This window comes from Danio rerio, chromosome 7 (assembly GCF_049306965.1).
Source record: "Danio rerio strain Tuebingen ecotype United States chromosome 7, GRCz12tu, whole genome shotgun sequence".
Lineage (NCBI taxonomy): Eukaryota > Metazoa > Chordata > Actinopteri > Cypriniformes > Danionidae > Danio > Danio rerio.
This window is the reverse complement of record NC_133182.1, coordinates 19,730,681-19,755,218: the sequence shown is the minus strand read 5'-3', so window position 1 is coordinate 19,755,218 and position 24,538 is coordinate 19,730,681. Positions and strand designations below refer to the sequence as shown.

Sequence of the window (24,538 nt, the reverse complement as noted above, 5' to 3'; positions counted from 1 at the left end):
GAAGATACAGGAAGTCAGGAAACCGGCGGTATGAGACTAGAAAAAGTGTTTAAAAATGTAAAGAAAAGTAAAGAAAAGAGAAACGAAACGAGATGTCCGATTTGAATGTGATTGTGTAACTAGGTTTCAAAGGCACATTTTCACTTTTTTTTTTTAACTCAAAATGAGCTTAAAGTTAACTTTTATAACAATATTTATAACTTAATTTATAGCAGCAGTTTGTTATTATCTGCGTTCACACATGTAATAAGAAACTCGCCACAGTTACGTCATAACCTCAATAAAATAAAAAGCTTGGCACAGAAACAGGATTGTCAGGTAACTGTGGGTTGGGTAATGTAATGTGTCTACCCACACCACCAAGGCATGGCAAGTTTATTTAGGCTATAGCAAATTTCCTACACAATAGCAATTAAAAGTGCTTTACATAAACAACAAAAAAAGACAATTATAAGAAAAAAAAAACAAATGATAAAAATTACTAAAAACAGATTAAAATTTGTTGAAACAGGTTATAAAAGAATAAAAAAGAAAGAGCATATGCGCCAGAGCATGCGTGTGCTTGAGTTCCTAGGCCAATTAGTGATTTATAGACAAGTAATAACACTTTAAAATCTATTCTGAATGTAACTGGGAGCCAGTGTAGAGACCTGAGGACAGGTAGATGTGCTCTAATTTTCTGCTTGTGGTCAGAACCTGACCGCAGCGTTCTGTATGAGCTGCAACTGTCTTTTTGGGAAGGCCCGTGAAGAGGCCGTTAAAGTAATCCACTCTAAAGCTGATAAAAACATGAACAAGTTTTTTTAAGTCCTCACTGGAAACAAAGCATCTGATTCTTGCAATGTTTTTGAGATGATAGTATGATGATTTAGTTAATGTTTTGACATGACTACTGGAACTCAGATCTGACTCCAGTGTCATACCAAGATTCTTGATCTTATTTTTTTGTTGTTTACCTCTTAGAGCCAAGATAAGTATTCCCCAGTGTGCAGCATCCTCTTGGATGATGCGACAGCAGCCACAGGACAAAGGTGCCAGCGCACTCATCACACATCAGGTATTGGTGGAGTGGAGAGAGAGTGATAGAGTTCAGAGAGTCAGGACCTTGGTTTAAAGCATGGTTCATACTTCTGCGTCGAGTGATCGGCCTGACCCACGACGCATGCATTGTGCGTTGCCGTGCATTTGAACTTCTGCATGCTGTTTGTGTTACTCTACAATAACACTTCCGAGACACTAGCTGGCAGTGAGGTTTTATGTTCCTCTGTGTTGAGTGACAGGGGAAGTATAAGCCAACTAAATTACAAAGCTTGCGCTATGCTTCGTTGCGACGTGTAGTTACATTTTTTGAGAGTTGAGAGAATTTGAGAGAATTTTTTGAGAGACTTCTTTAAACTAGGGCATTAGGACTCACACAGACCACAGGTTGAGCGCCCCCTGCTGGCCTCTCTTCCAACACCCCTCATATCCAACAGCAACTTAGTTTTCCCATGTGGTCTTCCACACAGGTACTGACCAGGCTCAGCCTTGCTTAGCTTCAGTGAGTATTACAAACATATTAACATAATAATACAAGTAACAAAAGCATATTAGCTACAACCAATGGTGCCTTTAGAGCAAGGGTGTAGAATTGGCATGGTCAGAGGGGACGTGTCCCCACCAGTCTCCACTAATTACTGAAATGTCCCGACCAGTTATTTAATTGACTTCAAATTAAGTAATGCTCCTTTAACTCTTAACCTACATGTGTACCAAATCAAATTTGCTACGAGTTCACTGTAATACTTCTAACCAAGACTGTGCAAACAATCAAAATTCAGCTTTGATTTTGGCCTCCATGATTATGAAAAACGATAATCAGGATAAAAAACCTCTCTAAATTTCTCTACATTCATACCTCCTCAATGGTTGACTGCGGTAAAATCGTGTAAATTAACTTTTGCAACATGGGACGTGATTTTTATTTTTATGTAGTGTTTATTTTATATTATCGAGTACTTTATTCATGTTTCTCAGTATCTGTATCTGGATGCAGCCTTCATGATGCAAGCTGAGACTGCATTTCTCAGTGATGCAATGTCAGACACAATGCACTCTGATGGAGCTAGTGATGTCACTGTGAGGGGTAGGGTTAGGTAAACCCATTACAAAGCATTGGATGCAGCTCAAATCGCCTTGCAGCAGGTCTGCATCCAGCCCCCTCTCCTGGAAATAAACTAATTTAAAATGCCAAAGCGTGTTTATAGTATCAGCAAAACTTTAAATACATAATATTTATTTTTATTTATACTATTATTACTATTTTTTGCAGTTGGTAGGCTCATGTAAGCGTGCGTATGTGCTTCTGAGAATCAAATTAAAGGGAGAGATTCATAAAAAAGCGAAATTCCGACATTATTTATTAAAAGTAAAGAAGTACTATAATGAAAATCAAAGACACAGTGCAAAATGTCATCTGTCTTTACTTTTGCAAAATGTAAGACATTCTTAAATCAAGACAAAATTACATGAAAAGGAGAAGTGCTGTTTTATGAAACAATATTTCAGCAAGTTTTATTCGTTCATTTGTTTTTGTTTCTTGAATCAGGTCTTAACATCTTAAATGGGACAGTTTACACAAAATTTGTTAGGAATCACTATTGCTTTGTCTGTTATTAGAGATTTTGTAATAGGTACACAACACTATCCAAATATGAAGGATGTAGGCAGTCAAACATGCATTGATTTATTTATTTTTTTTTTACTTTGTTATCACCTTGTAAAGCATCCTTGATTAATGGAAAGGTGCTATATAAAATAAACATTATTATTAATATGTATGCAGAATTGTACATTGGTGGACACACAGCTGTCCTTAGCCAACTTTTCTAAAAAATGTTACTGTATAAGCAAACAATCAGCCAATTACATCAGTGAGTGTTTATTTTCAAGAGCCGACAATCTGACACCTTTTTAACCAGTGTGTTCCAATGAGGAGGTCAAAAAATATCCTATTACATGATGTGTAAATCCTGATAACATTATACACATATATAAGCGGACGTCTAACAAAACTACAAAATAAATCACACCAGTTCATGACCCCTTTAATAGGGTTATTTGAACAACCCAAAATGGCAGAGCCAGGATTGCTGTTAGTCAAACAATGCTGAAAATACCTACTAATGTCACAATAACCTTTGATTGGAGAGTATTTTAATATTTCATCTTCTTGAACGTGTAGTAATCAACAGCCTTTCTTCCTTGCATAATGTTAGTGAGCTTCTCTAACTCTAGGCTTTTAAAGCATCGAGTACGGCCCTCAAGATGGCAGCGACCGCCACTGCCCCAGGGTCCGGCTGGGTCAAATGTTCAGACGCGACATAACTGGCACGTCCAGCCCTCGCAGTCAGATTACGGGTCGATTCTGCTCCCGAATCTGCTTTCTGTTACAGACAAGCAAAAGGCCAACGTTATAGATGCAATTATGAGTAAACAAGAAGGTTTAACTAATTCTCCAAACCTCCACTGCTGCTTGTAGCACAGTAATGTGACCACCAGGAGGCGCTGTGGACAGTTTCTTCAGCTCCTCCACAGCCGGGCACAGGGCATCCAGCTAAAAGAGAAGACAAAAGGCAAGAGTTATTAATATTATTAATGAAAAAACTTTGTACCTTTAAGAACATTATTTGTCCCATGGAAAACCAAAATGTACCTTTGTTTTTTTTTTTTTAAACCTTCAGATACAATATTGTACCTTCATCAAAGGGACAAATGTGATCCATAAAGGTGCCACCACAGTGACAAGACACTTTGTACCTTAACACTGTCAAATGTGTTTCTTCAAGAACTATTTAAAGGCATTTTGCTATATCCAAAATGTGTCAATGTATTTTTAGCAAACATAAAACATCAAATACATTTTAAAAAATGTTTATAAAAAGTTTATTTTTGTGTAAATGCACCTTTTCCATTTACAATAAAGAATAAAAAATACTTTGACATAACTCAAAAAGATCTATTTTTTGCTAAACATTTCACAACACTTTTCACAAAAATTTTACAGAAATACATTCTCCCATCTACAATACAACATTTCTTTTCTCCAATTTTCACACAAAGCCTTTGTAATCACCTAAAATTTAATTTAATTTACTTAATTTTAAAATAGAAATAGAATTATGCAAAAGCACTGTAATGTGATATGCACAATGTTTGATTAGTTTTACAATACTAAAATGTCAGCATGAAAACTTTGCATATGCAGGACTTTTGCCAGCTCACGTGCGTAGTGGAACGCAAACTCTAGAGACTGTGTCTGTTCCTCGTATTATTAGATTAAGAAATAAACGTACTGTGTGCTCCAGGAAAAATCTAGTAAGAATCAAACCAGAAAAACCAGTAGAAAGTGAAAATACAAATTTCGTAAAACTTGGTCTCCTAAACATCAGGTCACTTGCACCTAAAGCACTTATCATTAATGAAATAATAACAGAAAACAATCTTAATGCACTCTGTCTCACTGAAACCTGGCTGAAACAAAATGACTATATTAGCTTAAATGAAGCAACTCCTCCAGGATTCTTATATAAACATGAGGCTCGTCAAACTGGTCGTGGTGGTGGAGTTGCATCAATCTTTAGTGATTTCCTTAATATTAAACAGAGAAACGGACTTATGTTTAGCTCCTTTGAAGTATTATCGCTTAATGTTCAGCTTCCAGATACTATACAAAAACCTATGTTATCTCTCGCTTTAATCACCATATATAGACCCCCAGGACCCTATGTCAAATTTCTAAAAGAATTTTCTGATTTTATTTCTGACTTACTAGTCAAAACTGATAAAATGCTAATTGTAGGTGACTTTAACATCCACATAGATGACGCTAATGATACATTAGGGCTCGCGTTTATGGATTTAATACACTTACTTGGGATAAAGCAAAACGTTGTGGGTCCAACCCATCGCTTAAAGCATACATTAGATCTAATTCTGTCTTATGGAATCGAGGTTATTGACGTAGACATTATACCACAAAGTGATGATATTACAGATCACTACCTCTTACTATATAAGCTATGTTTACCTGAAATCAGCAAACCCGCTCCAATACTCCGCCCTAGTAGAACTATTGTTCCGTCAACTAAAGATGAATTTATAAATAACTTACCTGATCTCTCTCTATTTCGTAATGCACCCGCAAACTCAAATGATCTTGATGTAGTAACCAGCAGTATGGATGCCATCTTTACTAGCACACTAAATACTGTGGCACCCATAAAATTAAAAAAGGCTAGAGAGATTAAAACTATACCATGGTATAATAGTCATACTCGTGCGCTCAAAACAGCAACCCGCGCCCTGGAACGTAAATGGAAAAAAACTAATTTAGAGGTCTTTAGAATTGCGTACAAAGACAGTATGTCCAGCTATAGGAGGGCTCTAAAATCTGCCAGGACCGAGCACCTGCGCAAACTGATAGAAAATAATCATAACAATCCTAGATTTTTATTTAACACCATCTCTAAATTAGCAAATAATTGGTCATCCTTGGAACAAACTACTCCACCGCAAATTAGTAGTGATGACTTCATGAATTTTTTCAGTAATAAAATAGAAGGCTTTAGACAGAAAATAGGAGATGCCAAACTTTCTGCACCGGCTTATACTCCAAATCCTGTAAATATTTCATTAAATCATAATAATAACCTACACTGCTTCAAAATCATAGAACATGAAGAGTTAGTGAAAATTATAAATAGCTCTAAACCAGCTACGTGTATGCTGGACTCAATTCCAACAAAATTACTGAAAGAGCTGCTACCTGCTATAGGAGAACCTCTTCTTAACATTATCAACTCTTCTTTATCTATAGGCCATGTTCCAAACTCTTACAAGCTAGCTGTTATTAAGCCTATTATTAAGAAACCACAACTAGACACCAACAACTTAGCTAACTATAGGCCTATTTCAAATCTTCCATTTATGTCTAAAATACTAGAAAAAGTTGTTTCAACTCAATTATGCTCTTTTCTGCAGACGAACAATATTTTTGAAGTGTTTCAGTCAGGTTTCAGGGCTCACCACAGTACAGAAACCGCCTTAGTGAAAATAACCAACGATTTACTCTTAGCTGCTGACCGAGGGTGCGTCTCGCTATTAGTTTTACTCGATCTTAGTGCGGCATTTGATACCATTGACCACAATATCCTCATAAATCGCTTAAAGTCTACAGGTGTCCAGGGACAGGCTCTACAATGGTTTAAGTCATACTTAACTGACCGCTACCAGTTTGTAAATCTTAATGGACAGCCTTCACAAATCTGCCCAGTAAAGTATGGGGTGCCTCAAGGATCAGTTTTAGGCCCTTTACTGTTTACAATTTACATGCTACCTCTGGGAGACATTATTAGAAGACATGGGATCAGCTTTCACTGCTATGCAGATGATACTCAATTATATATTTCCACTAAACCTGACGAGACGTCTGAACTTTCTAAACTAACTGAGTGTATCAAAGACATCAAAGACTGGATGACCAACAATTTTCTTCTCTTAAACTCAGACAAAACAGAATTATTACTTATTGGGCCTAAATCTTGCACACAGCAGATCTCGCAACTCAATTTACAATTAGAGGGATACAAAGTTAGCTTTAGCTCTACTATAAAAGATCTGGGTGTCATATTAGACAGCAATCTAACTTTTAAAAACCATATATCCCATGTCACAAAAACTGCCTTCTTTCATCTGAGAAATATCGCTAAATTACGAAATATGCTATCCATCTCAGATGCAGAAAAGCTAGTCCATGCTTTTATGACTTCGAGACTGGATTACTGTAATGCTCTATTTGCTGGCTGCCCAGCATCCTCTATTAACAAACTTCAATTAGTGCAAAATGCAGCAGCCAGAGTTCTGACCAGGTCTAGAAAATATGATCATATAACCCCAATTTTATCCTCCTTACACTGGCTGCCTGTTAAATTTCGTATTGAATTTAAAATATTACTTCTCACCTATAAAGCTCTAAATAATCTAGCTCCTGTTTATCTAACCAACCTTCTGTCTCGCTACGAACCAACTCGCTCCTTAAGATCTCAAAATTCAGGGCTTCTGGTAGTACCTAGAATAGCAAAATCAAGTAAAGGAGGTCGAGCCTTCTCTTTCATGGCTCCTACACTCTGGAATAGCCTTCCTGGTAATGTCCGAGGCTCAGACACACTCTCCCAGTTCAAAACTAGATTAAAGACCTATCTGTTTAGTAAAGCATACACTCAGTGCATCACCTAGCAGGTTCCACACTGGCTTCTGCATCTTGCTTATATACACTATGAACAGCAGCTACGCTAATTATTCTCTTTATTCTCTATTTTCACCTGGGGATACTCATCCCGAGGTCCTCAGATTAGGCGGAGTCACTGATTGGATCCAAGACCAGCGACGTGATGATCCCAAGGATTCCATATCCGGGACCAGGCCATATCCTGAGCTGCTGCTGCGCTGATGGTCGTGGGGAGTGGAGAACATGAGTCTGATTCCAGCGACGCTCCAGGGACAGACGAGTCTTCATTGAGGCCATCTTCCAGCATAAACCACGGCGAATGAAGTTCTGCACAAGACTTTTGGCCAGCGGAGAAATTAAAATGGTCGTGCCGAACTGAGTCTGGTTCTCTCAAGGTTTTTTTTCTTCACTCCCATCAGGTGAAGTTTTTTTTCCCTCTCCGCTGTCGCCACTGCCTCGCATGGTTCAGGATTGGTAGAGCTACGCATCGATGAATTGGCTCTTCAGTGTTTGAACTCTCAGTAATGATTAAATCACACTGAACAGAGCTAAACTGAACTGAACTGAACTTAAACACTAAAACCTGAACCACACTGTTCCAATTACTATGACCATTTATGTGAAGCTGCTTTGACACAATCTACATTGTAAAAGCGCTATACAAATAAAGCTGAATTGAATTGAATTGAACTCTAAAAGGTGTGGATATCAGTAATAAAACGAAAAATTCTTACCAAACGTTTATTACAAATGGCTTAAATGTTTAGTTTACAATACCTATAGTTTTGTTTTACCAGTTGTTTTGTTTTATAAAGCTTAATAATGAATGTTTATGCGTTTTTTTAAACATTTGCTTTTAAATGATGCGTCTTGTTATAATATGGAAATTATTCATAAATCACTTTGCCTTTAAAGTAATATTTATTTTTCATAGGTACTGTATTAAAGGGGTTGTCCAACGCTCATGTACCTTTTTTATGAGAACAATTGTGTACCTTCATTTCAATTGTAACATAAAAGGTACAGAACAGTATCATAAGAGATCTTTTCTGTACCATATAAGGTAAACTTTTACAAGGGTACAAAACTGTTTCTTAAGGAACATTATTTGTACCACCGTGTATCTTTTTTCTTTGTGTTTTTACAGTTTCCTTATTGAGCAATGAAATTATTTTTCAGAAATATCAAAATATATTACAAATTTTAAATAATAAACCATATATTTTATGGTAGTGTAATTGATTAACTAATCTGCCTTTACTAACTCCAGAATACTGAGCACTACAAAAACTATATTAATCAGTCATACACCATGGTCCAATCTAAACACTTAAATAATGATGCTAAAAATTACATTCTAAAATCATACATTAGTACATTTCATCATAACAGTTATTTAAAAATAAAAAAGCCACAATCTTTTTATTTTTAGTTTCCTTAGTGAGGAATTACATAATTTTTCAGAAATATAAAATATCTATTTAAAATAAATCAATAGTAAACCATATATTTTATGGTTGTGTAATTCATTTACCAATTTGCCTTTACAATTGACTAACCCCAGAATATTGTGTACTAAAAAACTATATTAATCAGTCATACCATGGTCCTATCTCCTGGTTCGGCACCTCCATATCTGTAAGAAAACAAGGAAATGTTTTTTCAATTAAATTACAAATTTTTGTACACTCAAAAACTGCTTCAAACTACCTATTGAATAATATATGAAACAGCACAATTTTTAGGATTAATCTGTGGGACAACTTCATTCTTTTATGTTTAATCCACTTAAATCTGTGAAAACAATTAAGTTAACTTGATCAATTTGAGTTGGAAAAACATGAAGAAATTGTGTGACACCCCACAATTTCTACCGTGTACAGTGTCTGAAATATTTTTAATATAATGTATATAACAAAACAACTCAGATTTACTTACTGTGCCACAACTGCACAATTGTTTTATATCATAATATCATGATATTATAATATTAACTTAAGCTGTAATTATAAATTGTTCATGTTTAGGTGTACACTAAAAAACTCATTCATTGGATTTACAAAATACTTTTAAGGTAAACAGTTGCAAACAGTTTAGATAAGCTGAATTTAAACAAACAAATTAAGCTGAACATTACTAAATTTAATTTGTTTGTTTAAATTCAGCCAATAAAAAATGTTTGCATCCAATTTAAAGCATTTTACTAAATCTAATGAATCATTGTTTTTTAGTGTACAGGATTAATTGAATATTCCACAATAAATACAGCATCAAAGAGACGAGGAAGGGTTACAGTTGGCCTCACTGACCTCTTCATGGCTTCTGTCCCAGCATGCAATGCTTTGGCCCAAGCAGCACCATCACAGTTTTGTCTCAGATGGGGGGCAGCCGCAGACAAAAACAAGCAATATAACTGGGGAGAAAAAAATAATATCACAGGTCATTGGACAATACAAGATTACATTTAGTTTTCAGATTTTTTTAAGTAACCAATCAGTTGAAGACACACTGACTGACCGCCCCTGATGATCCTCCCATTCGTTCCTGCACCAGCAGAGCCAGATCTGCCAGAAGCTGACCAAGGTTTCCAGGGATTGTGCTTGTCTGGAGCCACTCCTGAATGGCTGGACAAGATGACAGCCAAAAGCCAAATTAATACATCATTTAATCAGCACACTACAGCAAAGGGTATTAGGCTTTTTACACGTTTGCTTTGAAATTTAGCTCTTTGAGCATAAAAAAAAATCTGTAAATGAACAATCATCAGTCCAATGGTAGTTATGCTTGATATCAGTAAGAACTGTTTCTGAAAGTCCTAAGCTTCTTCTAATGTACACAACACAATAACCCAGATTTAAAGTTATTCCTGCCCATGAAGACAGATTCAGTAATTAAACAGAGATGCTGTTTCAAGAATCCAATATACTTCTAGTTTTTTCCATTTACAAGTTGTGGCAAAAGTGAAGTCATTTTTCTCTTTTAATGACCTCGAGAAGGTGATCCATGCTTTTATTTTGGTAAAACTGGACTATAGCAATTCTCTATCTGTGGGCATTAGTCAAAATGCCCTGAATAGATTTGCAATTAGTACAAAATGTGGCTGTGAGACTTCTGACAGTGACTAACATATATAAGCACATATCCCCAGTTCTTTCCACTGGCTGCCTGTTAGGTCATGGATTAATTTTAAACTATTAATTTTTGTTTTTAAATCCTTAAATAATCTGGTACTACCTTACATACAAGACCTGATACATGTATATATTCCTGGTAGGTCACTAAGGTCTTCTGATCAGTTTATTCTTTCCGTACAAAGGTCTCAGTGCAAGCAAAGTGGGGATCTGGCCTTTGCTGTTATCGCCCCAAAACTCTGGAACGGGCTTCCACCCCACATCAGACATGCTCCAACTCTATCTGTTTTTTTGTGATTATTTATTTATTGCAGAACAAAGCCAGCATACATAGCTAGTGACAACTATAAACAAGCCATTAAATAAAATTTGCATTAAATAAAAATACATAAAAAAAAAAATAATAATAAAATTAAAACAATAAAATAAATAAATAACAATACACAGGAAAAGAAAAATTCTGGGGTGAGAATTATCTAGGTATTATATAAGAAATTCTCAATAAAATCAGACCATGCTTTGATTGCACGGGGTTTAGCTCTGTTAATGTTCTTGCTGTAGAACGTTCTAACAGCGCAATATTTTTAAGTTCAATAAGCCACATTTTATCCGCTGGGAATGCGGGTTCATGCCATATAACTATTATCTGTTTTTAAAAAGCTTCTGAAACTCCATCTTTGTTCTTTAGCAGTTGAGCCTTTTTGAGGTTGAGGGGTTTGCCTTATGTTTTAATTGTTATGTATGTGCTGTAGGTTTTATTTTATATAGTACTGATCGTGTTCAGCACTTTGGGCAACGTTGCATTGCAAAAAATGTGCTATAGAATATACTAACAAACAAACAAAATTTTGCATTTAAAGCATTTTAATAATTTTGCATTTAAAGTAATGCTTTTGGCATTACTTTATGTGTATTTGATAGATAAAAAATAAATTAAAGCATTTAATACACATTTTTTGAGTAAAGCCCAGCTCAACTGTGTAATTATTAATAATCCTAAACAATTTGAACATGTCAGACTGCACAAAAATGATTCCCATTTCACACTGTAAGATCTCAGTTATCATAATGTCAGACTCAACAACTCAGCAAACAATGAAGATGTGCCGAACACGGACACGCAAAAAAAAACAGACACTTTCACTATCCCGTATTCTGAAATGATACCTCACAGTAAACACAAACATACTGTAGACCAGTGGTCACCAAACTTGTTCCTGGAGGGCCGGTGTCCTGCAGATGTTAGCTCCAACCCTAATCAAACACACCTGAACAAGCTAATCAAGGTCTTACTAGGTATCCTTAAAACATTCAGGCAGGTGTTTTGAGGCAAATTGGAGCTAAACCCTGCAGGGACACCGGCCCTCCAGGACCGAGATTGGTGACCCCTGCTGTAGACTGTGGGTTGGAAGTTGTCGTGCTGACTATGTCATCAGATTCAGTGCTCCTATTGGTTCTTGGTCACAGCTGAAGTCCCACTGCAGAAGTGTTTGAAATCTTGACACTGACAGAACTTCATTGTAGAGAACATCTGACTGCAGTGGCTGTCAGTGAACATGTCACACCAATTTTATCCTAATAATTACTGGAATCTTTTAGGATTTCCTAAATTTGTCTTAGGCAATGTGAGCACAGTGTGAGCAGGGCTTAAGTCTGGCGGCGGGGAGCAGCCTTTAATTTTTTTGCATTTAAAGAAATGGACATGAAAACAGCATGTTTTTTTTTCTTGAAACCAAAAGGGAGCATTAAAAGCATTAGAATTTAGTTATTTTTAGTTGAAAGTTCACAGACACATTCTGGGACATCTGAGACTTTAAAATAAAAAAGTCAAAACAGGACTCCTTTAACTCAAATTAAATATGTTGGTTTGCACATTTTGTGAATGTTGAAAAAGTTTTACCATTAGCAACGAGAGCATGTGTGCTCCCACAGTCTCCATCCCCTGCTGCACGGTCCAGAGCATTGAGTTCCTCTTGGCGCTGCAGGAGAATCTTACATATGGCCTCCAAAACCAGACGAATGACAGATGATAGAGCACCTGTGGAGCAGCACATCTGTGATGATCAAGAGCTATAGACTTTTCACCTAATATACAAGGTTTAATTTAGCCTACCCAATTCACCCAAACCTGTACCACATGTCTTTGGACTGTGGGGGAAACCGGAGCACCCGGAGGAAACCCATGCGAACGCAGGGAGAACATGCAAACTCCACACAGAAACGCCGACTGAGCCGAGGCTCGAACCAGCGACCTTCTTGCTGTGAGGCGACAGCACTACCTACTGCGCCACTGCTTCGCCCCAGTTTTGATATTATAAATATAAATACTATTTCCACGCAGTTTTTAGAAGAATTAAAGAAAATAAATTTATAATTTAATAAGTTCTATACAAGGTTTCTGCAGGTTTCACTAAGTTAAATTTAAGACTATTTAAGACATTTTTAAAACTAGTATGAATGTAATTATAGACTTTTACAGGGTTAAATGCTTAGGATTTTTTCCGAATATCCCAGTTAGAATTGTTTTTACTTTATCAAAAACAATTAAAATGTAATAAATGCAATAATAATAAGTTTGTTTGAATATTTGTTTTATTAATTTTCAAATATATGCATTCACAAACCCTACAACCCTTATCAAAAAGAAAACAAAACATAGCTGTCAATTACTTCAGTCTACCATAATAATAATTAAATAATAACAAATGTAGGTCAGCTCAGTATCCTCAGCAGTAAATAAACGGAGAACTTTTAAACAACTTTAAGAAAAGTAATTAAAGGCTATTTTTAAATAAAAAGTTAAAGGTTTTACTGAGACGGATTGTTAGTGATTGTATGGGTGTTAATGGCAAGATTGGGAAGCTATACACGAACAAAGAAAAATTAAGACCTGTTTAATAAGATTTAAGACCTACAACACAACATTTGAGTACATTCAAGACTTTTCAAGGCCTAAAATTTACCTTTTGAGATTTAAAACATTTAAAGACCTCATGGACACCCTGTCTATAGCTTTGTTACATAAATAACAATAATATTAGTATTATTAATAATTATTATTATTATCATCATGTACAATAAGGTACTAATAAATAATTCAGTTCAATAAGTGATAATTAAAGAAATAATAATTTAATAGTTAGAATTTAATGAATTATTATTATTAATAACAACAACAACAACATATTATTATTGTTATTATTATTATTATTATTATTATTATTATTATTATTAATAATAATAACAACAATAACTACAATACAATTAGATGCATTTTATTTGGTCTGGCTATTTGTTTTTAATATAATATATGTTATATATTACATAATATAGTGTCATAAAATAAATAATCTCTCTACCTTCACTACATTTGTCTGAAGCCGCAGCAGGTTTTTCAGCAGGTTCCAGAAACAGGTTTCTTCCACTCACAGAGCTTGTGCTGAGGTTTGGCCAGGCGGGGGCTGTGGTTTTAGCATCTGACAAAAACAAATCAGAGACACACTTTTACTACATATCCTGTGTGTATACATTTACCACATAAACATCAACTAATTTAGTTAGAGTAAATAGTGTTTAAAGAATTTGAGCAATTTTAATACTTTAAAGGAATAGTTCACGCTAGATATGGGACGATTACCGTTTTCAAGGTATACCGCGGTTTGGAAAAGTCAAGGTTTTAAAACTGCCAACATTTTCTGCTATACCGTTCCTAAGGTAAGTGTAAGATTTTTTATTTACATTTTTTGTTTGTTTTTTAGGACAACAGTATCTCCAGCAGAAAAAAATATCCAAAGATGCTGTTTTAAATTGCAAAGAAATCTGTGTTTTTGAATTTAATGAAGACAGCAGAAATCAATAATTGATTTGAATTATTTAGCCTGACATGCTCCAAAACATCTTAAATGTTTCTCAAAATAAAATAACTTGTGCTCAAAAGGGGAAAAAAGTTTTAGTTTTCACCCAGACATTTAAAAAGAACATATTTTAGAGCAGTTATCCAATACATTTTTATCCAAGGTTATTATACCATCAGAATCTTATATCAGCCCATGACTAGTTCACACTATATTTGATCTCACATCACTTGTTCGAGTTTTGTTTTCTGCTAAACACAAAATGAGACGTTTTTGAGCAACATAGGTAGCTTAACCATTTTAGGTCTAAATTGACGGTCATAGTATTTTTCACTACTCTAGTCAACTTTCACTAGACAATGGAGACTCTCTGTTTTTGCTTGGCAACATTCTTCAAAATATCATCTTTTGCCTCTATCTCAGACCAACCTTTTGTATTATGGTTTAGAAGTGGCATTGTAAGCATTAATGATCTTTTTTGTGATAATACATTTGCTACATTTTCTTATTTATCAGAAAAATTAACCTTCACAAAACAATTTTTTTTCGATATCTTCAGACACGTGAATTTATAAGAAATACATTTTCCCATTTTCCCCTTGCACCTCCCAAACAAGAAATCGATCATTTTTTTTTAGATACAAAACTTTGTAAAAGTGCAATTTCTAAAATTTATAAAATATTTTTTTCGTTTATTAGACAGTTAGATTCCTCATCCTTTTTTTAAATAAAGCAGAGCTGGAAATCAGATCTCAATCATGTTTTCACAGACGTTGAATGGTCCGTGGCTCTGTCTTGTGAACAAACCTCTTCTGTTTGTGCTCGTCATTCCCTTATACAATTCAAGTTTTTGCATAGGGTATATTGGACTAAGGCAAAAACATCTAAAATGAACCTTGGTTTTGCTCCAATTTGTAATCGGTGTCAACAAGCTCCAGCCACTCTTTTTCATACTTTCTGGCTTTGTCCAGCACTAAGCACTTTTCAGGCATCAATTTTTAAATCAATTTCTGAATGCTTTCTTTTAGACAGAACCTTGCCACCTAGTAGCATTATTTGGACTTAACCCTACAAATGTTTCCTTATAATTTACACAATCAAATGCACTCACCCTTTGTTTAATAATTGCTAAAAGACTTATAACACTGAACTAGAAAAATCCTTCCCAGTTACATACATTGGATGCATGATCTGATGCAGTCTATGCAAATAGAAAAGATTAGATGTACAGTTTGCGGTAATGGTAAAAAATTTGACAGTATTTGACAACCCTTCCTCTAAAAATAAAAATAACAAATAAATAAATAAATATGTGTATATGTATGTAAGCATAAAGCTGACATATTATCCCTGCCCCTGGCTTAGTTATGAATGGAAAGTGTTTTTATTTTATTTTATTATAATCATTTTATTATTATTACTCTTTCTATTAATTTATTTTCTACTGCTGTACCCTTTGCATATTTGTATTTATATATATTCTGTATTGTTGTTTGGCCTAATCCAGTGGTGCTCAACCCTGTTCCTGGAGATCGACCTTCCTGCAAAGTTCAGCTCCAACCCTGATCAAACACACCTGAACCAAGTTATTAGGACCTGAACAGCACTTGATAATTACAGGCAGGTGTATTTGATATGGGTTGCAACTGAAACCTGCAGGAAGGTCGATCTCCAGGAACAGGCTTGGTCACACCTGGCCTAATATGTGTTACACTTATCTATAATGTTATTTTTTTCTATCATATATATATATATATATATATATATATATATATATATATATATATATATATATATATATATATATATATATATATATATATATATATATATATATATATATATATTTTTTTTTTTTTTTTTTTTCCCCTCAATGCAAGAATATGTAATTGTATCACTTTATTCAGAGAGAAAGAAAATGTGAGCAAAATGTGTTCTGCCGCTACACTGGAGCAGTTGATGTCTAATGATTCTGTGTGTCAGATGCTGTGGCTCTCTGACTAATATATTTCTATAGTTAAACTGAACATCATCTTTTGAGTTAAGCAGAATTTTTTAAAGAAGATATAAGTATGGTAAAATTGACCAAGCATTCAGTATGGTATTTTGTTAGCTATAAATGATTTCAGCAAAAAAATAAATAAATTAAATAGAACTCACCAAACAGTCTGAGCATCTCTTCATCCACCTTCATTAACGAAAGAGACATTCCTGCCATCTCCAGTGATGTCATAAATGACCCTGACATCACCCTGGCAACAAGCACACCTCGCTCCTCTGGATATGACCACCATTCAATCAAAAACAGTCAATTGTAGTCAATACATGATATCTAATTCTATCGAAACAGCTCCTACATATTTTTGTTTAACTCATTTAATGAAATACAGATATTAGTATGTTATTATTATGTTGTATTATTAATATATTAGTAATGTTATTATGTTATATTAGTAATAATATTAACATGATTATCAGTGTCACCTAGGCAGTGTATGGCCGCTTTGGAGACCACAGCTATTTCCAAACATGATAGAGCGCCCAGATTATTCACACACAGCACCACCTTGTCTCCTGTTAGAGAAATGCAGCTTAATTCATAGTTCATATAGATATACACAATCAGAATTTGAGCATTAGAGCATCTTACCTGACTTCAGGGACAGATGTGACTTGTTTGAGGAATCAGTCATGTGATTTATTATGTTTTTCACAACTTCATCAGCAGAGTCCACCTGAAATCAACCAAATCAGCAAGGTCAGCAGGTCTTATGCTGATCTTTAGTGTGGGAAAGACTGACATTTTAAAAATACTCACCTTTGATCTCTTTATACCTGGCTCTCCATGGATCCCTATACAAATAAATATACAATGTATTAATAAATAATCTTTGTATTACAAAATAATGTAAAAAGAACAATCATTTTTTGACTTCACAGAATAACTACACAGTGGTGTGAAAAGGTATTTGCCCCCTTACTGATTTCTTATTTTTTTTGCATGTTTGTAACACCTCAAGGTTTCAGATCATTGAAATAATTTAAATATTAGTGAGATAACACAAGTAAACACATCATGAAGGAATGAAGGGTAATCAAAGGATTAAACAAAACACAATAATCAGTAAGGGGCAAACATTTTTCACACCACAATATATATGAGAAAGCCAAGATTCTCTAAATGGATAGCCCACACAAAAATAATCAATAAATAAATATAGTATTTGTTTTTCCTGCTCGCAAAATTTCAAAATCCCTAGTAGCCCTCGGGCAGGCATTCTTCAGTATTTGGTAAACCGAATACAAAATACATTATTTATCAAATTAAAACAAAAACAAACATTTAGAATTTTTTTTAGATAATAATAATAATAATAATAATATATTATATTAATATTCTATAACATTCTATACAGCTTAAAGTGACATTTCAAGGCTTAACTAGGTTAACTAGGCAGGTTAGGGTAATTAGGCAAGTTGTTGTATACCGATGGTTTGTTCTGTAGACTATTGAAAAGAATATAGCTTAAAGGGGCTGATAATTTTAAGCCTTAAATGGTTTTTAAAAATTAAAAACTGCTTTTATTCTAGACTTTGTCCAGAAGAAAAAATATTATCAGACATACTGGGAAAATTCCCTTGCTCTGTTAAACATAATTTGCGTAATCTTTAAAAAAGAAAACAATATTCAAAGGGGGGCTAATAATTCTGACAACTATTTTTTTTAAATAACCAAAGTGAACATTGTTTCAGGTTATTTTTGGCAACTATAAAAACTCTCCAGAATGTTACAGGGTAATTATTTTTAACTAATAACAATAATAAACAAATATTCAGAATGATCTATTTTGGTTATTTAATATATATTACTAACTTGATACTACTTGTGAAATCTGAATGATTTTTGTTCTGAGCTGCATCACAGAAGACATTTACACAGACAGTTCACTTAAAACTTTATTTTTCATCTAAAACTTCACCACATTCTTTTAGGACAGAAAAAAAATTTCTGTCATTCTTTACTCCTGCTTTACAATTCAGACCTGTTTGTGTTTCTTTCACTTTTTTTTAATAAACATGTAAGAAGATATTTTAAAGAAAGCATATAACACTTCAAAATATCTTTATCTGTGTTCAACAACAACAACAACAACAACAACAACAACAACAACAAAACTAAAAGCAGTTTGAAACAAATAAGGGAGTAAATAGTGAGTGCATTTTCATTTTTTGGGTAACTGCCCCTTTAACTCCCCTTAAGTGCAATTTAAAAAAATAAACCGACTTTTCCTTTCACATGGTGACTGACAATTGTTTACGATCCTGTTGAATAAATGCGAAAATTAGACATGACTTTAACTGTTATTAACTGTATTCTATCATTCATAACCATGACGTGTGTATAAACTGCTAATTGAACAGTTATTTATTTAGAGTCTGAATGACTAACTATTCATTCATTCATTTTCTTGTCGGCGTAGTCCCTTTATTAATCCGGGGTCGCCACAGTGGAATGAACCGCCAACTTATCCAGCACGTTTTTATGCAGCGGATGCCCAACCAGCCACAACTCATCTCTGGGAAACATCCACACACACACTCATACACTACGGACAATTTAGCCTACCCAATTCACCTGTACTGCATGTCTTTGGACTGTGGGGGAATTTTTTGGGGGGAATTTGGGGGAAACCGGAGCACCCGGAGGAAACCCATGCGAATGCAGGGAGAACATGCAAACTCCACACAGAAACACCAACTGAGCAGAGGCTCGACCCAGTGACCTTCTTGCTGTGAGGCGACAGCACTACCTACTGTGCCACTGTGTCACCACTGACTGACTAGTAAACAGTAATTACATAAAGATATGGTATTTAAGATTTCACATAGCTTTAACAGGCCACATGAAGTGAATATTTTCTTTTGTGTTTTGTGTCAACAGATTTGGAACCACTCGAGTGTGAGTAAATAGTGCGTAAAGTTACATTTTTTGGGTGACCTTTTGCTTTAAATTGATCACAACTGCCAGAACAGACATTTTAAACATTATACAAGATTTCTATTTCCTTTACTTTTATTTAAATATTTTTAACTTTCTATTCATCAAAGTTTTCTAAAAGCAACAAAATTATTGTTAACATTAATAATAATATTTGTTTTTCCTTCTCGCAAAATGTTTAAATCCCTGGTAGCCCTCAATTATTGTTAACATTGATAATTATAACAAAAGTTTGTTATGACAACAGAGCTTCCTCTGATGGCTCCTGAGAATTCAATTTGCATCACAGAAATAAAATATAGTATACAGTTAACATAGAATTTTAAAAAAATTTAATTATATTTCACATTGAGTCTCTAACTCAATTTGCCTCTATGGTGACCATAAGCCATTTAAAAATTAATAAATAAATAAAAAAAACATACCAAAAGTATTTTTTTAAAGTTTGTATGTTTGTTATAAATGTCTCCTACCCAGTCCCAGCTCCATCTCTCCAGGTGGAAGCTGGAAAGTCGGCAGGCATCCAGGCACACTGCATGGAGACAGACTAACGCCCAACGTGCCTGTTAAGACACAAAAATGTGTGTACTGTGTGTGTATATGTTTATGTATATGTATTTATATATATATATATATATATATATATATATATATATATATATTTACATACAGTAGGATAGTGGGTGGACTAGAAAACCAGATGGTGCTATGATGGTTTCTTACCTATTCTTTTTGTAGCTTCATTCAACCGTGCAACTATGTCACCCAAAGCACAGCCTTTCTCTGCCAGAGCTCCTGCTAACTACGAAGAAAAAGTGGATTTTGCTGCAAGCGATGACTACAACCATATCAAGCTCTTTGGTGAGGCTTTTCATGGTACCTTATGAATGAACACGGTTCCACACAAGCCTCTCCGTCCGGCCTTGCTGGGCTGAGCAAAGGCACAGTCATCGGCCACAATCACCATGTCCACCGGGACACCCTGTGACCGGGCCTGTTCCACAGCAATGCCAAAGTTCAGCCGGTCTCCCGTGTAGTTCTTGACGATGAGCAGGACGCCTGAAGCGCCTCCTTTCCACAGGGTCAGAATGGCGGCCAACACACTTCCAGGAGGAGGAGATGCAAACACTGATCCAGCCACCGCTCCGGACAGCATTCCCTCTCCAATGAAGCCTGAATGACAACAGGTGTTTAAATTACAGGACATGCAAACTTTTAAAGTGCATACTTCATAAATAGGCAACACTTTACAGTAAGGTTGTATTAGTTCATGTTAATTAATACATTTACTAACACAAACAAACAACAAACAATATTTGTATTACAGTATTTGTTTATGTTAGTTGTTCATTGTTAGTTCATATTAACTCATGGTCCATGACGTGTATTGTTCAGAATTAGTTCAGGTAAGTAAATACATTAATTAATGAAACCTAATTGTAAAGTTTGACTGTATATGAAATATACACACATCAACAAGCATCTGCATAAATGTAGACTAAATTACCATACAAAGGTTTGTGGTTGGCAATAAACATTTTATATTCACCAATATTGTATTTAACTGACAAATTATAATATTTTTAAATATTATTATTATTATTATTATTATCATTATTATTAAAAAATGACTGTTATAATATTTGGCAACCCTTCATAGACTTCTTACAATCAGTATCTGTATAAACATATTTTCTTCCATTTTTTATATATAAACTCTTATTGTACTTCTTGCTACAAAATTGTATTCTACTTCCACATTGTTTGTCTTTTCTGCTTTGTTTTGTATGTATATTTACACAAAAATATTTGAGCCTTTTTTATATTGTTGATTGAAATTGTATAATATATATATGCTCAATAAAAAAATGACTGTTGTGGATTTAAATATACATTAATAAGAAAATGACTTTTGTGAATCCTTACTCCAGTCTTCAGTCATATGATCCTTAAAAAACACTTAGATACACTGATTTAATGCTCAAGAAACATTTCTGATAATTATTAATGTTAAAAACAGCTGCTTAATATTTCTGTAAAAAAAAAAAAAAAACTTGTTGCATTTTTTATGAATAGAACGTTCAAAAGAACATTTACCTGTTTGAAACCACAAACTTTATTATGATTATCTATTCAACACATTTTTTTTCAGTTCTGATATCAGTAATAGTAATTTGTCATTTCATAACACTGGAGGTTTGCACAAAGACCTCAGTTGTAAAACAAGTAATAAATAAGCAAATATGTTACAATATTAATGGAAGCCAAATTCTCACTGGATTACTACCTAGGCAATCAGACTTTTTAACTGCACAATAAAAAATATGGTGCACATACACTCACCGGCCACATTATTGGGTACAACTTACTAGTACCAGGTTGGACCCATTTTTGCCTTCAGAACTGCTTTAATCCTTGGTTTTTATTGACAACACGTGTTGTCAATATGGTTGCTGCACAAAGTTGCTGCAAATTTGTCAGCTGCACATCCATGATGTGAATCTACAATTCCACCACATCTCGAAGATGCTTTATTGGATTGAGTTCCGGTGTCTGTGGAGGCCATTTGAGTACAGTAAACTCATTGTCAAGTTCAAGAAACCTGTTGAAAGTATTATCCCGCTGAAAGTAGCCATCAGAGGAAGGGTAAACTCTGGTCATAAAGGGATGGACATGGTCAGCAACTATACTCAGTTAGGCTGTAGAGTTGACACAATGCTCAATTGATACTAATGGGCCCAAAGTGTGCCTAGAAAATATCCCCTCACTCCATTACACCACCAACAGCAGCCTGAACCATTGTTACAAGGCAGAATGGATTCATGCTTTTATGTTATTGACGCCAAATTCTGACTCTACCATCCGAATGTCACAGCAGAAATCAAAAACCTATAAGACCAGGTAAGTTTTTCCAATCCTTTGGTGTCCATATTTGGTGAGCCTGTGCCAATTGTAGCCTCAGTTTCCTGTTCTTGGCTGGCAGGAGCGGCACCCGGTGTGGTCTTCTGCCACTGTAGCCCATCTGCATTTCAATCAGCTGGAACTAGTTTGGCCATTCTCCTCTGACCTCTGGCATCAACAAGGCATTTGCGCCCACAGAACTGCCTCTCACTAAAAATCTTCTCTTTTTCTGACCATTCTCTGTAAACCCTAGAGATGGTTGTGTATGAAAATCCTAGTAGATGAGCAGTTTCTAAAATACTTGACACGTTCAAAGCCACTTAATTCACCTCTCTTCCCTATTCTGATGTTCGGTTTGAACTGCAGCAGATCGTCTTGATCATGTCTACATGCCTAAATGCATTGACTTGCTGGCAGGCGATAGGCTGATTAGAAATTTGCTTTAATGAGCGGTTTGACAGGTGTACCTAATAAAGTGGCCAGTGAGTGCATGCATGCATTTTTATTAGTTCTGGGCAAAAATGCATTGTCATCAATCACATGCAAAATAAAAGTTTATTTTGACATGCATATGTTTGAGAAAATGTTTATTTAATGATATGTTTAATTTAATGTAATGTTTATTTTATAAAGTGTATGTATATACGATATTAATTACATATACATTTAAATATCTATGTAACTAAATTGTTTTGTATAGTTTTGGTTCTATGTATGTATGAATATACAAAATAAATATATATATATATTATGTCAAAACAAACCTTTATTTTGGTTGTGATTACTCTTGATTACTCTTTGCCCTGCCCAAATTATTATAGAAAATAGTGTATTCAAAGTAACACTGTTGTACGTACCAAGTAACAGGGGCTGAACAGGATGCGGGATAGTTTTGCACACAATTTTAAATATTCTTTAAAATTAGAAGTTTGCATGTCCTTTAGTTTAAGACTAAGCACTGTGTAAGCTCTCCTATTCTAGACTTCTGCTTTACAGTGTGAGGTGAGCAAGTGCTCGTCTGTGCCAGAGAGATGGAAAGGAGGAGCCGCTGGATCACACTTTACCTGCATGAGCGGGTTCATGGCCAGATCCTCCTCCAGACAGTAGAGCTACCTTTCCCTTAATGCTCTGCAGATCGGAGCGCAGTACAACCCTGTGGCCCTGCAGCAGCACAAGACCCCCGTGACTCCTGACCAGACCCTCCAGAGCCTCGTCCACACACCTGTCAACAGAGTTCAGCAGCTTCCTGCGCACCTGCTCCCAACACAAATAAAACATACATGTCTCCATTTACTCTAATTTTCATTTTTTTTGCAGCAAAATTTCATATGCATATTAAACATTATTGCACTGTGGATAATATAAAGAGAAAATAATATGGAGGAACAGACCATGAGTGAACTCTAAATACATGTTTGTCATGCCAAGCGTAACGTCGTATTTATTCAGCATGACTAATAAAAAAAAATAAAAAGCGACACAAACCTTACATTCAGTGCTCATTATGTACATTAACTTGTGTAATATGTAATGTAATATACGCTATTTTGCGCAGATTTACATTTGAACTGATGTGCTTCCAAAGTTCCCTAAAACGAAACGAAACTGCAACCCGTCATGTAAAACGCAGCATTCACATGCGGAAAAAAAGTTGCTACAAATATTAGTAATTATCACGAAGACATAAATATTGAGGTGTGCTCTGAGATCAAAATGTCAGTGTTTGCAAGAAAAACCGTTACATACCTCCATCGTGCCTGCACAACCTTCGCCCTCTGATGATCATTTCCGCAAACAACGGGCATCTGTAATGAATACGTCACAGCACCCACCCCCGAATCAAGAGCGCGCATCTTGAAGAAATCCTTATTTTTTTAAATTGGTATGACAGAAATATATTACATTTATTTTCCTTATTTGATGACTTGGGGAACTTGTTAACTTATGAACAGATTATGAAAATGCATCAATTTCCAATCCCATTCAAGAAATTTAACATTATTGTAAATGCTCTCCCAAAATAATTAATACATCTAACAAAAAATCACATTTCATACATAAATAAAAAAACAGAACCCTCCTTATTATTAGAAGGTATTAGTGTATATGATAAGAAATTTAACAACAAACTTAAGTTAATAGCCTAATTATTCGTTAATAGAAGATATTGATTGGAAAAGAACATGGCTTCTCCCATATAAATATGTAATCCCAAACAAAGCAAAGGAAATCCATTTTAAAATTCTACACAAAATATACTCGGTCAATGCATTTATCTCAAAATTTACAGATATTGCAGATACTTGTTCTTTCTGTCAGGAAAATGAGGAAACTTTGACTCACATGTTTTTTTACATGTAAAATCTAACAAAAGTTTTGGTCAAAT

At 34.8% G+C, this 24,538-nt stretch overlaps 1 protein-coding gene across 1 annotated transcript; it reads right to left on the bottom strand.

The window, feature by feature from the left end:
• Nucleotides 1-2,369: 2,369 nt before the first annotated feature.
• tkfc (triokinase/FMN cyclase) lies at nucleotides 2,370-23,965 on the bottom strand. The gene is given in 16 exon segments (NM_001076630.1): nucleotides 2,370-3,425; nucleotides 3,503-3,595; nucleotides 8,870-8,903; nucleotides 9,577-9,680; nucleotides 9,785-9,891; nucleotides 12,299-12,436; nucleotides 13,758-13,874; nucleotides 16,413-16,529; nucleotides 16,737-16,826; nucleotides 16,903-16,987; nucleotides 17,071-17,105; nucleotides 19,725-19,814; nucleotides 19,975-20,053; nucleotides 20,132-20,424; nucleotides 23,217-23,406; nucleotides 23,899-23,965. Coding segments are annotated over 16 exon segments (1,731 nt in total). The 5' UTR covers nucleotides 23,905-23,965; the 3' UTR covers nucleotides 2,370-3,272.
• Nucleotides 23,966-24,538: the final 573 nt, after the last annotated feature.